We start from the raw sequence: 21,399 nt of genomic DNA on the forward strand, positions 1-21,399 counted from the left end.
CTGTGATTGGTCCAGAAGGAGAGGCGTGGGGGCGGGGCGAGGGGCGGTTCCCGGGTCGAGGCCAGAAGTGCACCCTGGCCAAGCTGCCAACGCGGGGTGCATCTGGTAGCAGTTGTCTCAGTGCGTTCCTCCCGGGACCAGGTAAGGGATCTTGGGAGGAGTCCGCCTGCCACATATACCTCCAGTCCCCACATCCCGGAGGGAGCTTGCATTTCTGTCCTGACTCTGCCCAGGAGGGGCTGCAGCGCGGGCTGGGCTTCCACCTGCCGAAGCCACGTGGCAAGAGAAGGGTCTACCTGTGGACCTCTCCTTTACGGCCCCCAGCACCTTCGTGTGCCAGGCTGAGGGGCGGGGGAGTCATGGGTTGCGCACCCATCTCCACACACCTGTGTTAGAATCCGGGCTGGAGGACTCCTGGTGGTGGGATGCTGCCTGTCGGAAGGCAAGAAGCTGCTTGAGGACTGGCCCTGAGGGCTGGGGTGAGCTGATAGCGGGGATGAAAGACGTTTTGGGAAGGATAGTTTCGTTGATCTACGTTGGACCGGTCGGTGCGCCGTCTGCAGCCCCGGAGGAGGCAAAAAGGGGCCTGCACTTACAGGCAAGAAACAGTGGGAGGGATTCTGGGTGCTACCTCCCACCCCTTCCCCGTGCAGAGGACAGAAAGAAGAGTTATAACATTTGTGCCAGGTCCTATTCCAGACCCTGGAGACACAGCAGGGGGTTAAATCTGCCCCCATGGAAATTACATCCTTCCTAGTGAAATGCTTTTCATACAAGATTCCATTTCATTCTCACAGCCCTAGAAATTGGTTATTTTAAGCGATAAGAGTGGGGACTTGAACCTAGTACTTTCTGACTCTTGAGGAATTATTAAACACCGTATTGTATTGTCCATGTTGGAGGAACAGAGTGGTTTATACCTGAGATGTAAATCCAGAAGTTTTTAAGAGCAGATGAAGTGTGGACATGGATGATACACCTGGAGGTTTACAGATGTGTGTGTGTATGTGCCTCTTACCTACCTCATTGGGTTCTTGTGAGGATTATTATATGTCAAGTACATAGAACATTGCCTGGCACTTAGAAAGTGCTATATGGGGCTTAGTTTTTATTATTTTATTTTTTGGCCGCGAGGAACGTCATACGGGATCTTAGTTCCCTGACTAGGGATCGAACCAGGGATCCCTGCAGTGGAAGCAGGGAGTCTTAACCACTGGACCGCCAGGGAGGTCCCATGGCTTAGCTGTTGTTAATAGCTTCATCCAGGTTTTGGGCTTTGCTGCTTTTATGAACAGCAGCTTTTTCAGCCTAGTTAAGATCATTGGAATGAAGGCAGATTTTCCCTGAATGGTCCTTAGCTTTTTATGCATTCAAGTAAAGTATTTTTAAAAACATCTGCTACCTGCATACCTGCATCAGATGCTTGGAGAGAAAACTCAGTTCAGAACCTTGACTAAGGAGGTGCAAGGTGAATGGTTAATTCAGAGTATGTACTCTTTTCAATCCACCCATCTCTAGCCTGTTGGTTCTTTTGTGAAAGAGGCAAAGCAGACCTCTCTTTCTAAGTTGCCTGGTGTCTAACATCATGGTTGCCTCGGAGTCACATGATTGTACAAAAGTATATACTACCAGGGTCTGCTGGTTTAATTATTAGTCTCATTCTCCAACTTGCTCTAGGCAGCCTTGACACCAGCCCTCGCCATCTCAGTGGTCTTTGTGTCTGAACTTCTTTTATTTATTTTTTTGGGCTGCATTGGGTCTTTGTTGCTGCACGTGGGCTTTCTCTAGTTGTGGCGAGTGGGGGCTACTCTCATTGCAGTGCGCAGGCTTCTCATTGCAGTGGCTTCCCTTGTTACGGAGCACGGGCTCTAGGTGCTCGGGCTTCAGTAGATGTGGCACGTGGGCTCAGTAGTTGTGGCTCGCAGGCTCTAGAGCGCAGGCTCGGTAGTTGTGGTGCACGGGCTTAGCTGCTCCACGGCATGTGGGATCTTCCTGGACCAGGGCTCGAACCCGTGTCCCCTACATTGGCAGGCGGATTCTTAATCACTGCTCCACCAGGGAAGCCCTGTGTCTGAACTTCTTGAGTCTTTGACTCCCATCTTCCTCTGATGGGAGTACAAGCGATGACATTTTGTTTTTCTCCCTACTTGGGGTTTCAAATGGGAAGATCTTGGGTACTTCCCCCGCACTTGCAAAAGGATACAACAGAAGAGGTTCGGAAGCTTGTTTTCCAGACTCTGATACTGTCTGCCAGAGAAAATCAGCTCTCCCTGGAAGAACAAGCATTACTTCAGGAGAGGTAAGTAGGTTATATCATTTTTTTAAATCTTTTCCCTTCTTCCCTCCCTCTCTTTTTTTTTTTGCGGTACGCGGGCCTCTCACTGTTGTGGCCTCTCCCGTTGCGGAGCACAGGCTCCGGACGCACAGGCTCCGGACGCACAGGCTCAGCGGCCATGGCTTACGGGCCCAGCCGCTCCGCGGCATGTGGGATCTTCCCGGACCGGGGCATGAACCCGTGTCCCCTGCATCGGCAGGCGGACTCTCAACCACTGCACCACCGGGGAAGCCCCCCTCCCTCTCTTCCTTTCTCTTTCTCGAGACAAGCACCCTGTAGTGGATAGAGGACCTATCTAGGTGACCCTAAGCCTTGTAACCTGTGGTCTTTTTTTTTTTTTTTCGCACCGCACCCTCAGCAGTGAAGGGCAGAGTCCTAACCACTGGACCTCTAGGGAATTCCTGTCTAAGCCTTGTAACCTTGGGAAAATATGGCCCTAGCTGTTGTCAATCTTTGGATAAACAGGACTGGATCTATTCACATTTATATCTGCCACAGTGTAGGACCACATGTGCCACAAATGCTCACCATGCTGGCTCAATCCATGTGAACCTTCCTAGGCATCAGTTTCCTCATCTGTAAGCTGAGATCCCTAATGTCTGTGAGCCGTGACGTTCTCTAATCCTGGAAGGAAAGGGAGGTATTGGTTAGTCACCTGTTTGATTTCCACCCCCCCTGTTCCCTGTAGCAGAACCCTGGATGTAATAGTCACCTTTTTAGGAAGTATTAGATATGGTTCGTGTAGGAAGAGGGATCATAACTGTTGAAGAAAACTTAAGACCAGTAGGACTCAGTATAAGAGGGGTAGACAATTTGCAGCTTCGTGAAAGAAAGCTTCTGTAACCAAGGCAGGTTCTTAGTTTGACAAAAAAAAAAAGGGGGGACATCCTTGTTGCCCAGAGAACCCAAGAATAAGTTGGAATGTATTTCAGGCAGGCAGTAAGTGCTTTCAGAGGGCAGATGAGGGCCATAGCGTGAACCTTATAGTCTGTTAGGGGAGGCAAATTTTACGCTGATAACTGTAAATAACAAGAAAGTGACAATTACAAAAACCCAGCTTGCTTCAAAGGAGGACAGGATGCTATGGGAGTATGTGACAGAAGGGCTTGAGTTTGCCCTGAAGGAGTTACGGAACTGCCCCCATTGGGGGCCATTGCGTGGGGGGAAAAGTTGAGACATAGAATTTAGATTTTTTTCCCTGTATGTTTTACATAAGACAGGACTGGGCAGTTCCTATCCTGACCTTGGTAATGAAGGCAAAGGTTCTTGCATGATTTAGCAAATGATTACCCCCTCATGGTAGAAATGCTTCCATTGTGAAAGTCAGAGGACTTTCCAATGTTGGATTGTTGGGTTGAGGGTGGAGAGGGTTGGCTGAGAAGTGTGTGTGTGTGTGTGTGTGTGTGTGTGTGTGTGTGTGTGTGTGTGTTGAGGGGGAGGCATAGCATTTGGGACTGTCTGTATCCGGTGGGAGTGTGGGTCTCTGTAAGCCAAGGCCAACTCCTTTTCCTTTCTGTAGAGTGAAGGGAGGTGAACTCTTTCCCCTCCTCCCACCCCTGGCTTCAGTTGGGACTGGGTGAAATGTCTTTGGTCTTTGGACCAGCCTGCAGGAGCCGAGTCAGTCTGTCCCCAAAGGGCAGAGCCCGGAGCTTTCTCGTGGGCTCTGTGGGGGGGTGGGAGAGGGGGAAGCCAGAGTCCTGGCAGTGGGCTCTTGCTGTGGGCCGTCTGACTTGCCCCGAGAGGTTGCCACTGAGTCACGGAGCCAGGGCCCCCCAGGGGTGCTGCGGAACCACCGCAGTGGGCCTCTCCTCCCTCCTGGGGAAGTGGCTCACCCTGAGCCATCAGCTTGCCGAAGCCTCTCCCACCCTAACAGACGATCTAAAACTTGATCGCCTCTCTCGCTCTGCCTCATCTGTTGGCTTCTCCTGCCTGCCACACCTCTCTGGTTGTTCTTTCTCATCTTTTTGTTGGGTTACCTCTTAAATATAGTGGTTTTTCAGGGTATGTCCTTGGATCGCTGCTCTTCCCAGTCTGTGCATTCTCCTTGGAAAACTTTATCTTAAACTATCCGCCACCCCCGTGCTGCTCCCTCACTGTTTTACTCCTAACCCAGATCTCCATGCTGGGTTTTAAGCCTAAATATCCAATTGCTGGCCAACTGGACCTCTTTTTTAGCAAATACTCGAACTCTTGTGCTAGGCGTTGAGGCAACGGTGGTGAGCAAAATGGATGCAACTCCTGGGTTCAGGGAGCTTATGGCCTAGTGGGGGAAGGTGGGCATTAATGTAAAACCACAGAGTATCATGACAGACTGGCATGGCTCTGGGGGAAAAGTATGGAGCCAAGAGGGCTTATAGCAGAGCAGCGGATCTAGTTGCATGGGAGGGAGGAAGGGGGTCCTTCAGAGGATACTCTGAGGAAAGGAGGTGTGAGCGAAGATATGAAGGACAGGTAGGTGCTTCCTTGCAGGTCACTCAGACTGTCTCTGCAGAGCAAAAGGCTACTATTTTTGGGGGTGGGGGGAGCCCTTGAAATTATTTGCTAATGCACCTGCTTTTAAGGCTGCCGTTTATTCTGAGGTGAACTTCCTTTGCAGCCGTAATAACCCATGGGTCTTTATTGAGGTAGTGGTCTTGGGTGGAAGTGTCCTTTCATTCTACTACTTAGTATAAAACATTTATTTTTTACTAGGTCTGCAGCTTCCATCAGCGATATGTTTCCTTTCCCTAATATGAAACACTGGCTTTGTTTGCTCAAGTCTGTGAGTGCTTTTGGATTTAGATGATTGTATAACTCAAGAAGATAGCTGTTTTTTTTTAACATGTTAACCACTGTCATTTTCACTTTATATACTTTGGCACTGAACTATTACAAAAGTTCCTTCTGTAATTTAAAAAGACAATGTTTTCAGAATGAGAAAAACAAATGGCCAAAAACGTATGAAAAGATGCTTAATCTCATTAAGAATCAAGAAAATACAAATTAGGGACTTCTGGCAGTCCAGTGGTTAAGACTCCACACTCCTACTGCAGGGGGCACAGGTTTGATCCCTGGTTGGGGAACTGAGATCCATTATGCTGCATGGCGCAGCCAAAAAAAAAAAGAATTTTTTTTTAATTAAAAAAAGAAAATACAAATTAAAACAACAATATTGTTTCTCCCCATCAAATTGGCAAACAAAGAAAAGATTTATAATACCCATTTTGGTGAAAGTTTGACTAAAGCAGCATTATCATACACAACTCGTGAAAAATCAGTTTGTATTATAAAGACTTCATTTAAAACATGTATATCCTTTGATCCAGCAATTCCACTTCTAGAAGTCAATCCTAAAGATATAGTTGCCATGGGGACTTCCCTGGTGGCTCAGTGGTTAAGAATCCGCCTGCCAATGCAGGGGACATGGGTTCGAGCCTTGGTCCGGGAAGATCTTACATGCCACGGGGCAACCAAGCCCGTGCGCCACAACTACTGAGCCTGTGCTCTAGGGCCTGTGTGCCGCAGGTACCCAGCCCAAGTGCTGCAGCTACTGAAGCCTGCGTGCCTAGAGCCCGTGCTCCGCAACAAGAGAAGCCACTGCAATGAGAAGCCCGTGCACCACAATGAAGAGTAGCCCCTGCTTGCTGCAACTGGAGAAAGCCCTCGCACAGCAACGAAGACCCAACACAACCCAAAATAAATTTTATTTAAAAAGACAGCATTAAAAAAAAGATACAGTTGCCATATACACAAAGTGATGTGTGTAAGGGTGCTCACCATAGCAGTGAAAAACTGAAAATAACCCAAATGTCTATCAAATAATGAAATTAAGGCACATGGAATATTATATAATCACTAAAAAGAATGATAGAGTTGTATATCTCAAATGGAGAATTCTCTAAGATGTTAAACGAAAAAAGTAAGTTGTGTATCTGTGCCAGATAGGTTATTGGTCCTTAGCTCCAAATCTACCCTTCTTTGCCCTGTTTTATGATGCTTGGTGGTGTAAATATTTTTCCTTTGCCCTCTGAGATGATTTTAAGCTCTACCAGTAGAGGGCGCCAGAGGAACACTGATGAGGAAGGAGTAGTCTTCCAGGTGTCTGGGTGCTTGCCTATTACCAAGTTTCAACAGCACCCCACCAGGCAGCTTCCCAGTGAGTTTCAGCAGCACCCGTGTGGGTGTCTTCCCATTGAGTTCCCTCAGCATCCCTGTGAGCAGCTTCCCAGAATCTCAGTGGCTTCCCGGTGAATTTCGTCAGTCCTCCAACTCAGCATTCCAGCACATCCAGTTTCCTGCCTCCCAGCCCTTCAGTGGGCAGCAAACTTTGAGAGCGTAGCTTTTTAAATCTTGCCCAAGCTGTGCCTGCGAACTTGTAATTCAATATATGTGGAAAATCCTCAGGTGATTTTTTTTTTCAAGAAAAAAAAGACAAATGACATAGTAGTAGAAGATATAGCAGTAAATCTGAAAATTATTCCTTAAAAAAAAAAAAAAAGGATGAGCAAGTGTTATTTAGTGAGGAGGGGAAGGAATAGCACCCTGGACTAGTATTTACAAAGGGACTGAGACAGATGGCAGCCTCTTGTGTTTGAGAAAGTCTCATAGCACTTGAAACTCAACACAAGGAAAGTCAAACTCACTGTTTTCTCCCTTAAAGCCTATTTTTCTATATTCTGTCTCAGCACGTTATTGCCCCAGTCAGAAACCCTGGTATCACTCTAGGTATTTGTGATGGGTCAACTGGGCTAGACCAGAGAAACTCCCCAGGACCCCCTCTCTGCTATATTTCCAGTTGGATGGGCCTCTGAGGGAGAATCAGCCAATTTGTAACAAACACATACTTTCTTTTAGTTATTAGACCAAACACTGATTTAGGTACCGTGGTGAAGGGATTTTGCAAATGTAATTAAAATCCCTAAGCGGTTGGCTTTGAGTTAATCTAAAGGGAGATTATCCTGCGTGGCCTGACCTAATCAGATGGAATCCCTTTAAAAAAGGTCTGGGGGGCTTCCCTGGTGGCGCAGTGGTTGAGAGTTCGCCTGCCGATGCAGGGGACACGGGTTTGTGCCCCGGTCTGGGAAGGTCCCACATGCCACAGAGCGGCTGGGCCCGTGAGCCATGGCCGCTGAGCCTGCGCGTCCGGAGCCTGTGCTCCACAATGGGAGAGGCCACAGCGGTGACAGGCCCGCGTACCGCAAAAAAAAAAAAAAAAAAAAAAAAGGGCTGGGCCCCCGCCACCCTGAGGTTAGAGATTCCAGGAGGGAGGTAGGTGGGTAGATAGATTGATGGGTAGATGGATAGGTAGAAAATCTCCTATTGGTTCTGTTTCTGTGGTTGAGCCCTGACTGATAGAATATTCCTCCTATACCCTATCACTTAGCAAATCTTCAGATTCTGCTGCTTTAAAAGCTTCTCTTCTTTTGATCCTCCTCCTAGTTCTGGTGCATCTGGGTTCATTTGAGCCCCACTTCTTGCGTAGATTGTTAGGGGTTCGCTTCCAGCTGGTATCTGCATCCTGTGAGGTCCTGCCATACCCTATTTACTTTCATATGATTTCCCAGATTGTTCTTTCTTTTTTTTTAGTAAATTTATTTATTTATTTTTGGCTTCATTGGGTCTTCATTGCTGTGCGCGGGCTTTCTCTAGTTGTGGCGAACGGGGGCTACTCTTTGCTGTGGTGCGCGGGCTTCTCATTGCTGTGGCTTCTCTTGTTGAGGAGCACAGGCTCTAGGCGCGTGGGCTTCAGTAGTTGTGGCACACAGGCTCAGCACTTGTGGCTTGTGGGCTCTAGAGCGCAGGCTCAGTAGTTGTGGCACACGGGCTTAGCTGCTCCGCGGCATGTGGGTTCTTCCCGGACCAGGGCTTGAACCCATGTCCCCTGCATTGGCAGGTGGATTCTTAACCACTGCACCACCAGGGAAGTCCCCAGATTGTTCTTTCTAAACTACACATCTCACCTTGTCACTCTTATTGAAATCTTTTAATGGCTTCCTGAAATTTTCAGGCAAAAGTTCAAAAGCCATAGCTTTTTTTTTTTTTTTGGGTACGCGGGCCTCTCACTGTTGTGGCCTCTCCCGTTGCGGAGCACAGGCTCCGGACGCGCAGGCTCCGGATGCGCAGGCTCAGCGGCCATGGCTCATGGGCCCAGCCACTCCACGGCATGTGGGATCTTCCCGGACCGGGGCACAAACCTGTGTCCCCTGCATCGGCAGGCAGACTCTCAACCACTGCACCACCAGGGAAGCCCTGGCTTCTTTCCTGATTTTCTGCAGTTTGAATATAATATGCCTGGGTGCAGATTTTCTGATAGTTGTCCTGCTTGTTGTTCTCTGAGCCTCCTGGGTCTCTAGTTTCGTTTCTGTCATTAATTTTGGAAAATTCTCAGTCATTATCACTTCAAATATTTTTTCTGTTCCTTTTCCTCCTCTCCTTCTGGTATTCCTCTTATATGTATGTTGCAACTTATGTAATTGTCCCAAGGTTCTTGGATATTCTATTCTGTTTTTTTATAAATTCTTTTTTTCTCTTTACTTTTCAGTTTGGGAATTTTCTTTTCTTTTTTTTAATATTTATGTATGTATTTATTTATTTGGTTGCGCTAGGTCTTAGTTGTGGCTCGTGGGCTCCTTAATTGCGGCTTACGGGCTCCCTAGTTGTGGCATGCATGTGGGATCTAGTTCCCTGACCAGGGATCGAACCTGGGCCCCCTGCATTGGGAGCGCAGAGCTCTATCGACTGTGCCACCAGGGAAGTCTTGGGAATTTTCTGTTGACACATATTCAGGCTCACTGATTCTTTCCCTGGCCATGTCAAGCCTACTGATGAGCCCATCAAAGGCACTTTCATTTCTGTTACAGTATTTTTAGTTTCTAACATTTCCTTTTGGTTCTTTCTTAGAGTGTCCATCTCTCTGCTTCCATCATCTGTCTGTTCATTCATGTTGCCCACTTTCCCATTGGAGTCCTTAGCAGATTAATTATAGTTATTTAAAATTCCTGGTTTGATAATTCCAAAGTCTCTGTCATCTGGTTCTGATGCTTGCTTGCTCTGTCTCTTCAAACGGTGGGGTTTTGATGTTTGTTTTGTTTTGTTTTGTTTTGCCTTTTAGGATGCCTTGTCCTTTTTTGTTGAAAGCCAGATGTGTGTGAGGTTTTACTTTTTTCTGGCAAGGAGTTAGGTTGTGATTACTGTTTGCTAAAGCTGTAGGGGTCAAAAGTTAAATTTCCTCTGGTGTCCTTGTTTTTGTCTCCCCTGTTGTCTTTGGGTTTCTAGACACCTCTTCTTAAATAAGGTCTGAGACTCGAGGTTCGTTCTGTTGTTAGTTCTCCCTGTTATTATACGGGAGCCCTATACCACCGACAGTGTGAGGGGAGGGGGAGTGTTCTATAGTCCTGTGATTAGGTGCCCCTGGACCTTCACAAGTCCTTCTCAGGTTCCCCTTACTCCCTTTAGGTGAGACAGGAAAGCTAGAAGGGGTGGAGTTGGGTGTTTCTCTTCCCCCAAGTCAGTTAGGTTCTGGTGAGACCCAAGGTAGTTAGGCTCTGGTGAAACAGGCTAGGCTCCTTTGAGGGCAGGCCTTGTTAAAAATCGCAGAGGCCTCTGGGTCTACTTCAGAATGGCCACTTTTCCCATCTCCCTGCCCGAAGCACTAAGGAATTTTTCTCTGATCTTCAGCCTGAGAACCTGGTGGGCTCCTGGAGGTAAAACGCACAAAAGTGTATCTCCCCACACCGCCACCAAAGATTGAATCCCCCTGGAATTTTTAACTCTTAAGCTTGTCCACACTGAACTTCCAGCAATTTGTCAATCACAGTTTAAGTTTCCTATGGTACTTGCCCCAAGGGGTGGGCTTCTGTTCCCACTAAGCTGTGATTCTCTGCCTGTCTCTCCACGTTCAGGGGCAGTTGTTTGCCCTGTGACCTCAATTCCCTGATGGTTCTAAGAAGAGCTGTGGGTTTTCAGTTTGTTCAGCTTCTTTTTGTTGTGAGGACAGGAGTGACCATTTCCAAGCTCCTCACGTGTCGGACCCGCCTTAGTTTTTCAAGTCATGGATTCCAGAACCTCATTATAGGCAGGGGTTCTGAAGTTAGTCAGGCTGAATTAAAATCCTGGCTCTGTTATTGGCAAGTGCTTTTGTGACTTGGCAAAGTTACTTACCTGTGCCTTGGTTTTCTCATCTATAAAATGGCATTAAACGTAAGAGTATCTCTATCTTATAGGGTTACGGTGAAGATGAATTCAGAAAATGCACGTCAGGCACCAAGCAGAGTGTGTAGCATCAAGTAGGAGCTCAGTAAGTGTTAGTGTTGTCACCGTCATCATCAGGTCCCCATGTGCACTGTGTGCTTTAAACACTGCCTCTTCTTGTCTGGGGTACCTCTCCTCCATCCATCTGACTTTCATGCATCCTTCAAAACATTGTTTATTTCTTGTTCTCACAAAGCATGTTCAGAATCCCTCATCCATTTTAGATAAGGTGATCTTATAATTTATCATCCAGACTGGGACACTTTTGAGGTCGAGGGGGTGCTTTTAATAATTACCACAGGACAACAAGCCCCGGCAAACCAGGAGATGCAGAGTCACCTCGGTTTTAGTACCTCTTCTCTGGCTTTCTGCTGCTCCCCGTGTCCATCAGCAGCATTGTCACACTACTGTCCTTGTTGACTGACTTGTCTCTCTCCTGTTCTGCAACGCCTTGAGGGCGACAACCATGGCCCGGGATCTCTCATAGGGCCGGCATGCACCCTCCCCCCCCCCCCCCCCCCCCCACTGAATTGAAGGTGATCATGCCATTGTCCTCTCCATCTTTATCAGAGATTGTTTCTACTTTCAGTGTGATCCCATGCCTCTTCCTCCTTCAGATAGATCTGTCCTACCTTCTGGGGCTTCACTCACATTCCACCTCTTCTGGGAAGCCCCCCTTGATTTTTGTGTCCCCCCTTCTCAGCTCCCTCTCATCTCCCGTGCTTATTGTTGCTGTATGTATTATCTGTTGTTCCACAGGTGGGCTCTTGCTCCCCAGTCAGATTCAGCTCCCCAAGGACAGGCACTGTACTGTCCCTTTCCCCAGCCTCGCCCACAGCATGATCAAGCGCGAGGCTGGCCACCAGCAGGCACTCAGGAAACACATGTTGGTGCCCAGTTGCTCAGACTGGTGACCATTCACTGGACCCTTCCTGAGCTGAGTCAGATGACGCTAGCGGCTGGTGAGAGCCGTCAGTCTACCATAGCGGGAGATGCTAAGGGCCTCCAGGGCAGGCTTTGAGGGCAATCTTCATTTTTCCTCTGTTCCTGAAGTCCACAGTTTTATGTGTGAGCAGGATGGAGGCTGACCTGTCTGGCTTTAATATCGATGCCCCCCGTTGGGACCAGTGCACTTTCCTAGGGCGGGTGAAGCATTTCTTCAATGTCACGGACCCCCGCACCGTCCTGGTACCAGAGTGGGAGCTGGACTGGGCCAAAGTGATGGTGGAGAAGAGCAGGTGAGCGGTTAGGGGAGTGGGCTGGGGGCACTGGGGCGACGTTGGTGGGTGCCCTAGGGATGAGGTGGAAACGGAAGACGAGGGGCCAGGGGTCAGGAGGTAACACCGCCTGTGGTCCTTGGTGGCAGGATGGGGACTGTGCCCCCAGGCACGCGAGTGGAGCAGCTGCTCTATGCCAAGAAGCTGTACGACTCGGCCTTCCACCCTGACACCGGGGACAAAATGAACGTCATTGGGCGGATGTCCTTCCAGGTCCCTGGCGGCATGATCATCACGGGCTTCATGCTCCAGTTCTACAGGTGCGACCCGGGAGCAAGGCAGCGCCAGGTGCAGCCGCATGGACCTGTTAGGCAGGGAGCCACAGTAGGGTGATAGTAATAGCCGTCTTTATGGATCCCTGACCAGCTACCAGGCACTGTGTTAAATTCTTTGCATGTTATCACCTCATTTAATCTCAACAACCCTACAGAGAGGTACTATTTTCATCTCCATTTTATAGATGAAGAACTGAGGTTCTGGAGAGGTTATATGACCAAGTTCACACAGCCAGGAAGTAGTGGTGCCTGGCTGTGTAAACTGAGGCAGGCCTCTCAAGAGTGCTCAACGGATGAGCTATTCTAATTCCCTCTTTAAAAAGTACTTATTCAACAATGAATTTAATGTATTTTTATAATGTAACATCCAAGTAAAAATATTGGGATACCCTTTCAGCCCAGTTGGGGAGAGAAACTTTCTCTGTTGTTCCCCCTTTCTCTCTTCCCTCTCCCCCCTCTCTCCCCCACGCATTCAGTTACCCAGTTGTTGAGCCAGGCCTTGGGCCAGGTGTGGGGAGTATAAAGACTAGTCCCTCCCTTCAAGGGGGGCCCAATTTTGTTGAGACCAAGAAGTGGATAGTTATCATCCAGCTTGCCAAGTGGTAGGTTAGGGGTAGAATATGGGGCGGTGGGAGCAGAGAGCATAGAATGACTAACTGTGTCTCAGGAAGGGCAGGGGAAGGGTTGGGAAGGTTCCAAGGAAGAAGAGATCTCTCAACAGAGCAGGATTCAGCCATGTATGGAAAGGTTAGGGGGTGCGGATGCTCCAGTCAGAGGGACAGCCTGTGCAAAAGAGCCCAGCTGCAGGAAACAGCATGGGAACAGCTTGGGGAGCGGCAGGTAACGTGGTTTGACTGGTGTGCCCCAAACCCTCTTTCTATCCTCCTCTCTGCCTCTCTGGGCCCCGCTCCTGGTAGGACGATACCGGCAGTGATCTTCTGGCAGTGGGTGAACCAGTCCTTCAATGCCTTAGTCAACTACACCAACAGGAATGCAGCTTCCCCCACGTCGGTCAGGTAGGAGACCTGAACCCCAGGCCATCCATGTGGGCCTGGAGCAGGTGGCTGTCCTCTTGCCTCCAGGGTAACAGCCCTTCTAAAAGGTTCCAGGGCCGTCAGTCCTCCCTGGGTGGGACCTGCCCTGGGCAAGTGACCAGGTCTCCCTTTTCAGGGTTTGGAAGTATTAGGCTGACTAGGAGAGTATCTTCTTCCTAGACCAATTCAACATTCATTCATTCACTCATTCATTCATTCATTCTACAAATATTTCTTGAGTGTGTATTAGGTGCTGGGCATGGTTCTAGGTGCCAGGGATACATTTGAGTTAGACGTGTGTGCTCTCTAGAGTTGAAGGTCTCTCTTTTTTTTTTTTTGCGGTACGTGGGCCTCTCACTGTTGTGGCCTCTCCTGCTGTGGGACACGCAGGCTCAGCGGCCGTGGCTCACGGCCCTAGCCGCTCCACGGCATGTGGGATCTTCCCAGACTGGGGCACGAACCTGTGTCCCCTGCATTGGCAGGCGGACTCTCAACCACTGTGCCACCAGGGAAGCCCTAGAGTTGAAGGTCTTTTAAGAAAACAAGCATAGGGACTTCCGTAGTGGTCCAGTGGTTAAGACTCCATGCTCCCAATGCAGGGGGCACGGGTTTGATCCCTGGTCAGGGAACTAAGATCCCGAATCCCACATGCCGCATGGCGCAGCCAAAAAAAAAAAAAAAGGAAAACAAGCGTAATAATGTCAGACTGTGATTGCTGCCATTAAGGAAATAAATAGATAACAAGACAGAGAACAGCAGAGGGGCATCTGTGTGGATAGGCTGTTCAGGGAAGTCCTTTCCGCAGAGCTGGCATTTCAGCTGAGTTTTGAAAGAAGGATTTAGCCATGCAAGAGCCCAGGGAAGAATTCCCGGGATAGGGAGCGGCAACATGCAAAGGTTCTGAGCAGGAAGGCATTTGGTGTGTTTAAAGTACTGAAAGGAGGCCAAGGGGACTGGAGCAGCTGAGTGAGTTGGGGGGAGATCACAAGGTGATGCTGGGGACAGATCACATGAGCTTCTCAGGCATGAAGCCACATTTCTAGCCTTTATCACTCAAGCCATCGTCCTGCCCTCAGCCAGCTAGGGTCCCCGCTCCCAAACATCTTCTCTCTTCCACTAGGCAGATGGCCGTTTCCTACGTCACTGCCACAACCGCTGCGGTGGCCACTGCTGTGGGCATGAACACGTTGACAAAGGTACCGTCTGGGGTTGCTGTGGGCATGGTGGCCACTAGGCGGCAGCAAAGTCCTAGGGAAAACTTTTTTTTACCAGGCAGGGGCCGTTTCCGGTCTGGATGAGTTGGGTTTGGCCAGAGCCCAGCCAAGTAGTGGGAAATTCAGCAGGGCTGCGCCCATTTGGTCTTTCTCGGGCCTTTGAGGGAGTTTGGGTTCCCCGACTGAGTGTCAGGATGCGTGGCAGTAGCGAGGGCTGATTTCTTGCTCTATCTTCCTGAAGCCCCTTCCACCCCCATCTCCAGGGAGCCTGACCTACTCTCATTGTTCTCTTCTCCCACAGAGAGCCCCGCCCCTGGTGGGCCGCTGGGTGCCTTTTGCCGCTGTGGCTGCGGCTAACTGTGTCAACATCCCAATGATGCGACAGCAGTGAGTACAGGGATCCCTTTTCCTCCCTACAGACCGTGAGGCTAGCAGGGGAAAGGCAAGAAACCAAGGCAGTGAGGGGGCTCGTTGGGGCTGAGGTGGGTGTGGGGAGGGCAGCCGAACTGCGCTTCTGAAAGTTCCCTGAGGACTGGCGGCTCCAACAGTGATGGCTGCAGGAGTGGAGGGTGACTTAGGTTTCATCTGTGATGTGTGTTGTGGGTGATGGGGAGCAGGGGTGGGGCATTAGCGAGGACCTGTGGGGTTTGGCACCAGCTCATGTCCTTTCAACTGCAACTGTCTTTAAGTTGTGGACTCGGCCTACTTCTAAAGCCCTGGGGATGTCTTACAGAATGAAACGCAGCAGAGCGAGGTGTCCAAAGATATAACAGAACCAAGAAGCTTTGAGGAAGCCAGAGGGGCAGATAGATGTTTTCCAGGCACCAGGCTGTAAGCGTCACAGCAGGAAAGGTGAAAGGAGAAACCAGCTGTGTCTCACAGCTCTTGTTTCTTGACTAGAGAAAGTATAGGTGTTCCTCTGTTATAAAATTTAATGATGTAGTAGAGGTAAAGCGCCCCAAATAGCGCCTGGACTGTAAGAAAATGCTGCATTAAGCGTTAGCTACTGCTGCCCCTGTTTCCATCAGTGCCTTCCTCGTCATCACCAGTATCTATAAGGCACATTTTCTTGGGATTAGTAGCAAATGGAAAGTGATCACAACTGCCCTTGCAGAAAGAGCACACCACAGAGTAGTCCTGCATGCACACTGCTCGCCTCCTCTTTCCCGCCCCCCCCCCATCCAGTTGCTCCTTGCAACGAATGAATGAGTCCCCACCAGCCACCTGGTCTTGGATACAGTGCTGTCAAGCACTGGCCTGAGACCAACAGCTCCTGTTTGGGAGCAGTCACTGTGTCAGGCACTGGACTTAGCACTTTGCAGGCATTATCTTGTTTAATCCTCACCAGGTCCCATGAAGTGGGTGCCATGATTATCCCCATTTTGCAGATGCGGATAACTGTGTCTTTAGAGGGATTAGGGAACTTGCTCAAGTTCATACACTTGCTCTGCAGTTTCCGGATTCAGCCTAGGCCGTTGGGGCCCAGTGCTAGCTCTCTGAGCCTCTGCCCTAGGTCACGGCTGGATACCACTCTCTGGAGTGGGGAAGGGTGCTCCAAGGGCCAGCTGCAGGAGGTGGCTTTCTAGAGCTTGAGTGCCCTGGCCTTGGTCCCCTGGTGTGTCACATCGCTGGCAGGCTTCCAGCACCCCTTTCCCATATCCAGCACCTCCTGTCTGTGTTTAGGGAACTCATCCAGGGCATCTGCGTGAAGGACAGGAACCACAATGAGATTGGTCATTCCCGGGTGAGCAGAGGCCTGCCTTTGGAGTGGGAGGAGGGAGTTCCCTCTCAGACCCTGTCCTGTTCTTCGTGGTCAGAGCAGGCCTGGGCTCTACTATAGGGTTGAGAAAACTTCTCCTTGACTCCATCCTCCTTCCCCATCGATTTTCCCTCCATATCTCTGTTCATGTCTTTTCTCCATCGTTTCTGGTCCTGAAGCCATAAAAATGTGGCTGGATGGGAGAGGGTCAAGTGAGGTCACTCAACCCCTGACAGGTCCATCCCTTCCTCTTTACCAGCTCAGACTTGGCCTTGACCCTGACCCTGACCCTGACCCTGACCCAGCCCTCTGGTGCAGCCTGTGGATACTGGATAAGCTCATTCCTGACAACTTACTCTTTTCTGCCCTCAGAGAGCTGCGGCCATAGGCATCACCCAAGTGGTTATTTCTCGGATCACCATGGCAGCCCCTGGCATGAGTAAGATGGGGAAGCCCTCCCATCCTGGGGGACCCTGGAACAAGGGATGGAGACCTCATCCACACTTCGGGTGGGGGGTGGGACCTCAGCCTCTATAGACATGCTTCTCAAACTGGTTTGCTTGAGTGCCAAGAGCCACGGGAGAGCCACACTGTAATTCCTGGAATGTCAGTTAATCAGAGATTTGGTGGAGAAAGTTATTTTCATTTAACAAATATTCCTTAAGTTCCTTCAATGTGCTGGACACAGTGTGGGGTGCTGGGGAGACAATGGTAGAGAAAAATAAGTCCCCTGCCCTGGTTTTGCTGTCAGCAGGTGCATGTTACAGAGCAGGATACAAAACTTGCTTCAAAGATAGTTTTGAGAAGGGTGCTCTGGGCCTGCGGTACTTGTCCTCCTGTTGTTATAGGTGTGCAGGTTGAGGAGTTTGGGAAGCACCTTCTGTCAGGACTTGGGGGAGGGGTGGGGCGTGGCCATGCCTACAGTCTTCCATTCTTCTCACAAATGAAAAGTATTTTCTGGAACTTCTTGGGAAGGAGGGAGAATCAGTCTGTGATCCGACTTCGGAAAGGGATCTGGGGGGCAGTCTCACAGCCTTTCCCCTGGTTTCTTCCAGTCCTGCTGCCGGTCGTCATGGAAAGGCTGGAGAAACTGCGCTGCATGAAGGTGAGCGGATTCTCCTTTGCATCTTCCCTGCCCAGAACACATATGTGCTGGGGGCTCCTGACCGTCTTACCCTTCCCTCTTGCTCCCACCCTGCACCTCATTCAAGTAGGGCCCATCCCGGTGCCCGCTGGCTGCCCAGTTCTCGGCCTTGTCTGCCGAGAGCAAGGAGAGCCCCCTCCCCACCCTGCAGAGCCAGGGTTTCCCGCCTGCAGGTTTCTAGCTGGGTGACCAGCGTGGGTTTCACCTCGAAGTATGTAAGTCCCACGTGGGTCTCTCTTTTGTCTGTTTCTGTGCAGAGAATCCGGGTGCTGCACGCCCCATTGCAGGTTCTGCTGTCCGGGTGTTTGTGAGTTACCATATTTTCTCGGTTTGGGGTTCTGTGGTGGGGTGCCCAAGATCTGTCTTCTTGTGTCACCCATGTTGGAAAACATGTACTCCTTTACCTGACTTCAAAAGCGCCCGGACTTTCACGCCTGTGGCCCCTCTGGTGCGCTCTCACTGCTTCTTTCTGAGGGCGCCAGGCTGGCACTGTGCACACACTGGAGTGGAAAGTAGAACCCTTGGGGGTCCTTCTGTCCCAGGGTCTCCCCTCTGACCTTAGGTCTTCAGTAGTTTTAGAGAAGAGACAAAAATGATGAGATCATCCCACCACAAAAACGAAATGAATTATGTGATGTGATAGAGGGGTTAGCTCACGCCGGTGGTAAACTTACACAGTGTTACATGTCAGTTGTATCTCAATACATCCAAAAAGATGAGCCATCGAAAATGACAGCAGAGCCTGGGCCCGTCAAGTGTCCCAGCCTCGCACGGGAGGGAAGCACCATAAGTCCTGGCAGCGTTCTTAGGTGCCTGCCCTTGACTGGACATGTCCCAGCATTACTCATGCTTTGTGAGGCCATGAGGCTAATGACAGCAACCAAAGCTAACATGCATTGGATGTTTTCTGTGTGCCGCCACTGTGTTGATGTTTCACGTCTATATTTCCGCCTATTCCCTCGGCCCTCGAGGTGTACATACTGTCATCATCTCCTTTCCCAGATGAAGAAACTTGCCCACGCGTCTCTAGCTGGTAATTGCTGGAGCTGCAGTTGGATCCTTAGCAGGTCTAACATTATGCCAGGCTGTCTTCTGCTAACCGATTTCCCACTGAGGGCGCAGTTACCATGGGCTGGATGTGTCACACATGTTATCTCATTTAATCCTCACGGTAACCGTGCAGAGTAAGTACCCCTCTGCCGTCTCAGAGGGAACTTGCCCAAGATTGCACAGCTAGGAAGTGGCAGAGCTGGGACACGAACCTAGGTCTGTTAGATTCCCAAATCCTGTAAAACATGGTCCTGGATCCGCATCCTCTGAGAACTTGTGAGAAATAAAGACTCTCAAGCCCTTTCCCAGACCTACTGAATTAGCGTCACATTTGAACAAGCTCCTCGAGTTCCTTGCATGCCCAGTGAAGTTTGAGAAGCTCTGCCCTCACTGTTCTCCAACAGCTCGGGCATTCAGTGAGTACAGGAGCAGGACCCTGCGTTCACGCCCCTCGCTGCTTTCCCTATACGTCAGGGATTGCCTGTGGTCATTAGGGCTGCTGCCCACACTCCCTGGTGACTCCATTACCTTCTTCATCTGCTTGAGTGATGGGTGGGTGGGGTGTGAGGGGGAGTGTAGGGGGGGGCTGATTCTGTCCTGTGCTAGAGTGAGTCTCCAGGCACCAAGAGACCAGGAGAAGGGTTGGAGGGAGAGGAGCTTTGGTGCCGGCTCCCCCTTCCTTTGAGGGGCTCAGTGATGGGGTGTGGGTGGCTCTGTGAGATGCCAGACACCCCCTAATGCTTTGGTTTCTCCTTTCTTCCAGCCTCATCTTCATGGTGCCAGTGGCATGTGGGCTGTTCCCGCAGAAATGGTATCAGCTGTTCATTCCTCACTTGGTTTTACTGAGCACCCTGTCCCTGGTCTCCCTGACCTGCCTGGTGTCCCGAGGGAGAGAGGGAGGGGCAGGCAGGGAGGCATCTGTCCAAGGACAAGTACCTGTCAGTCTAAACGCTGGGCCTCTTGACCCCAGGTGAATGGTAAACTGAAACAGAGCTCCAAGGGGCAGAGGGATGAGTTGCTCACTTCCAGTGGAGCAAAGGCTGCCTTGGAGAGAAGGTGGGGGAACAATAAGAGACTTTCTGTCCCTGCTGGTTGAGTTACTAGATCCATCTCCCTGGCTGGATCTGGTCTTTGAAATTGAACAAGAGGGTAGGTACTCACTCTGGCTGATGTTTGCCAGAGTGTGGATGGCTTCGACCTCTCCGCTTCCCTTGCGTGTCCTGGGGGGTGGGTGCAGAGAGCAGAGGAGGTGGGTGAGGAGAGATGACGGCAAAGGGAAGGTAAGCATCAGACTGGGGTGGTGGGGGTGAGGCGGAGTACTAGCTCCAGGAGACCAGGCATAGCTTGAATAGATACGGAGAAGATGCCCGTTTCCCTTTCCCTAGTACTCTCAGCTCCGTAGTCACCTGCTACACATCTCCTGTGTTCTGAGCACCGAGCTTGTAATCTCGAAGAAGACGGAAGTTTAGCACCAGGGAGATGAAGTCAGGGCTCAATAGAAGTAAAAACAACATACTGTAGTGGACGGAGGTCATTAATAATTCTGATGGAAAATGGGCAAGGGCTTCTTAGAGGCGGCATCTGAGTTGGATTTTATCTGAGGGTAATTTGCTGCTCGTCCAGGTGGCACACTTATAAGCCCCTTCTCTCTTCTCAGTGAATTGCCAGTTTCCTATCTGGAACCAGAGCTCCAAGACACTATCAAGGCCAAGTATGGAGAACCTGTGCCTTATGTCTACTTCAATAAGGGTCTCTAAATGCCCCACCCCAGCAAGGACCAGTCCATACCCATATTTACCAGCTCCTCCTTAGCCACTGTGGATTCCCGTGCCTCATTCCTCTTTGCCAGCAGGGCCTGTAGGCCAGGGTGGATTTGGGGGGACGAGGGTGGGGGTGGGAGGATGCCTCATGCTTCTACCCAGGCACCTGGGTTTATTGGACTCCAGGGGATAAACATGAACAAGGGGAGAGAGGCCAAGTCTTCTATCTGCTCTCCCCTAACCCCTGTCCCCTGGAGACCAGGAGCTGAGACCCCCTCAGGGAGAAGGTGCTGAGCCCTGGGGGTGACACTCAAGCAAACCGTTTGCAAAAGTTAGGAAACCTTTAGGATTCTGGTTCCAGCCAGGATTGAGGAAGGGCCCCTCTTCTCTTCCTCCTCATCGGCTCTCAGGCAAGGGAACCTTTCACCTGTGTAGTTCTGGCTCCTTTGGGAAGTGGGAGGGAAGAGGCCGGGTCACCTTGGGGCTCCTCTTTGCTCTTCCCCACTCTCCTCCCCAGGGCCCCCTGGTCAGAAAGGTTCTCTGGGAGTCTTGCTAAACTTGGGTTTATCAGGCACCCAGGAGTTTTAGTGCAAAAAAAAAAAAAGGACATTGTGTGAGGCAGCAGAGTTTTGTGGTGCTTCAAGCCCTACCTGTTGACACTGGCTTTGTTCTCCTGCCCCTAAAATCATATCCGATTCTATTTCTCTGGGTCTAAAAGATAAATCCACTGACCGAGTAAAAAGGATGTAGGTAGGCATTAACTGCACATGTTAGTGGGTATAATTTCCTGGCTACCTCCCTTCCTCAGCCCGTTGGGTTAAACACCAAAGAAAGACTGGTGTGTACTGAATAGGAAAGGGAAGTTTTATTTGGATGCCTCTGAGAGGAAATCAACCAGGACCAAAGAGCCTTAAAGGACACACAGCAAAGCGCAGCCGCTCGCCCTTCCCAGCCTGGCTGCTCTAGGTGATTTCTCAGGCCCTTGGGGGAGAGGGGGCTGTTGTGGCTGACCTGGGGCCATGTCTGTATGAGTTTTGTGTAGTAGAATTTACTGACCGATCAAAGGAGATCACTGTGAATCGAATGCATTTCTTGAAAGAACACAGCGAACTGTCTGCACACTGAGTTAATAAAGCCTGGATGGAAAGCAGGATCTGGTTTTACTTTGGCCTTGGCGTGGAGGAGGGTATCACAACTATAAGGGGAACCTGTCTGGTGCCCCGAGGCCACTGTGCATCTCCCTTATTATGGAGGAAAAATCCACCTGTCTTTACTTGAGGCTCCAGAGATCTCCCAATGTGGGAGTGTGTTGCTCCAGGGGA

At 50.2% G+C, this 21,399-nt stretch overlaps 2 protein-coding genes across 2 annotated transcripts in view; both read left to right on the forward strand.

The window, feature by feature from the left end:
* Nucleotides 1-18: 18 nt before the first annotated feature.
* On the forward strand, nt 19-21,227 carry SFXN2 (sideroflexin 2). The gene is made up of 13 exons (XM_027112452.1): nt 19-141; nt 2,223-2,299; nt 11,618-11,802; nt 11,931-12,101; nt 13,034-13,132; nt 14,271-14,346; nt 14,666-14,751; nt 16,048-16,108; nt 16,496-16,562; nt 17,179-17,228; nt 17,525-17,574; nt 19,081-19,128; nt 19,975-21,227. The coding sequence occupies exons 3-13, from the start codon at nt 11,642-11,644 to the stop codon at nt 20,072-20,074; spliced, it is 969 nt and encodes a 322-aa protein (XP_026968253.1). The 5' UTR covers nt 19-141; nt 2,223-2,299; nt 11,618-11,641; the 3' UTR covers nt 20,075-21,227.
* The window catches only part of WBP1L (WW domain binding protein 1 like), a 68,042-nt gene continuing 64,180 nt past the window's right edge, over nt 17,538-21,399 (forward strand). The window contains exons 1-2 of the mRNA XM_027112459.1: nt 17,538-17,574; nt 19,081-19,128. Coding sequence (XP_026968260.1) covers nt 19,105-19,128 — 24 coding nt within the window. The 5' untranslated portion in view covers nt 17,538-17,574; nt 19,081-19,104. The remainder of the gene's footprint in view (nt 17,575-19,080; nt 19,129-21,399) is intronic.

The sequence above is a fragment of the Aethalodelphis obliquidens genome, unplaced genomic scaffold (genome assembly GCF_003676395.1).
Source record: "Aethalodelphis obliquidens isolate GAN/ISIS:26980383/991018 unplaced genomic scaffold, ASM367639v1 scaffold11, whole genome shotgun sequence".
NCBI classification, from domain to species: Eukaryota; Metazoa; Chordata; class Mammalia; order Artiodactyla; family Delphinidae; genus Aethalodelphis; species Aethalodelphis obliquidens.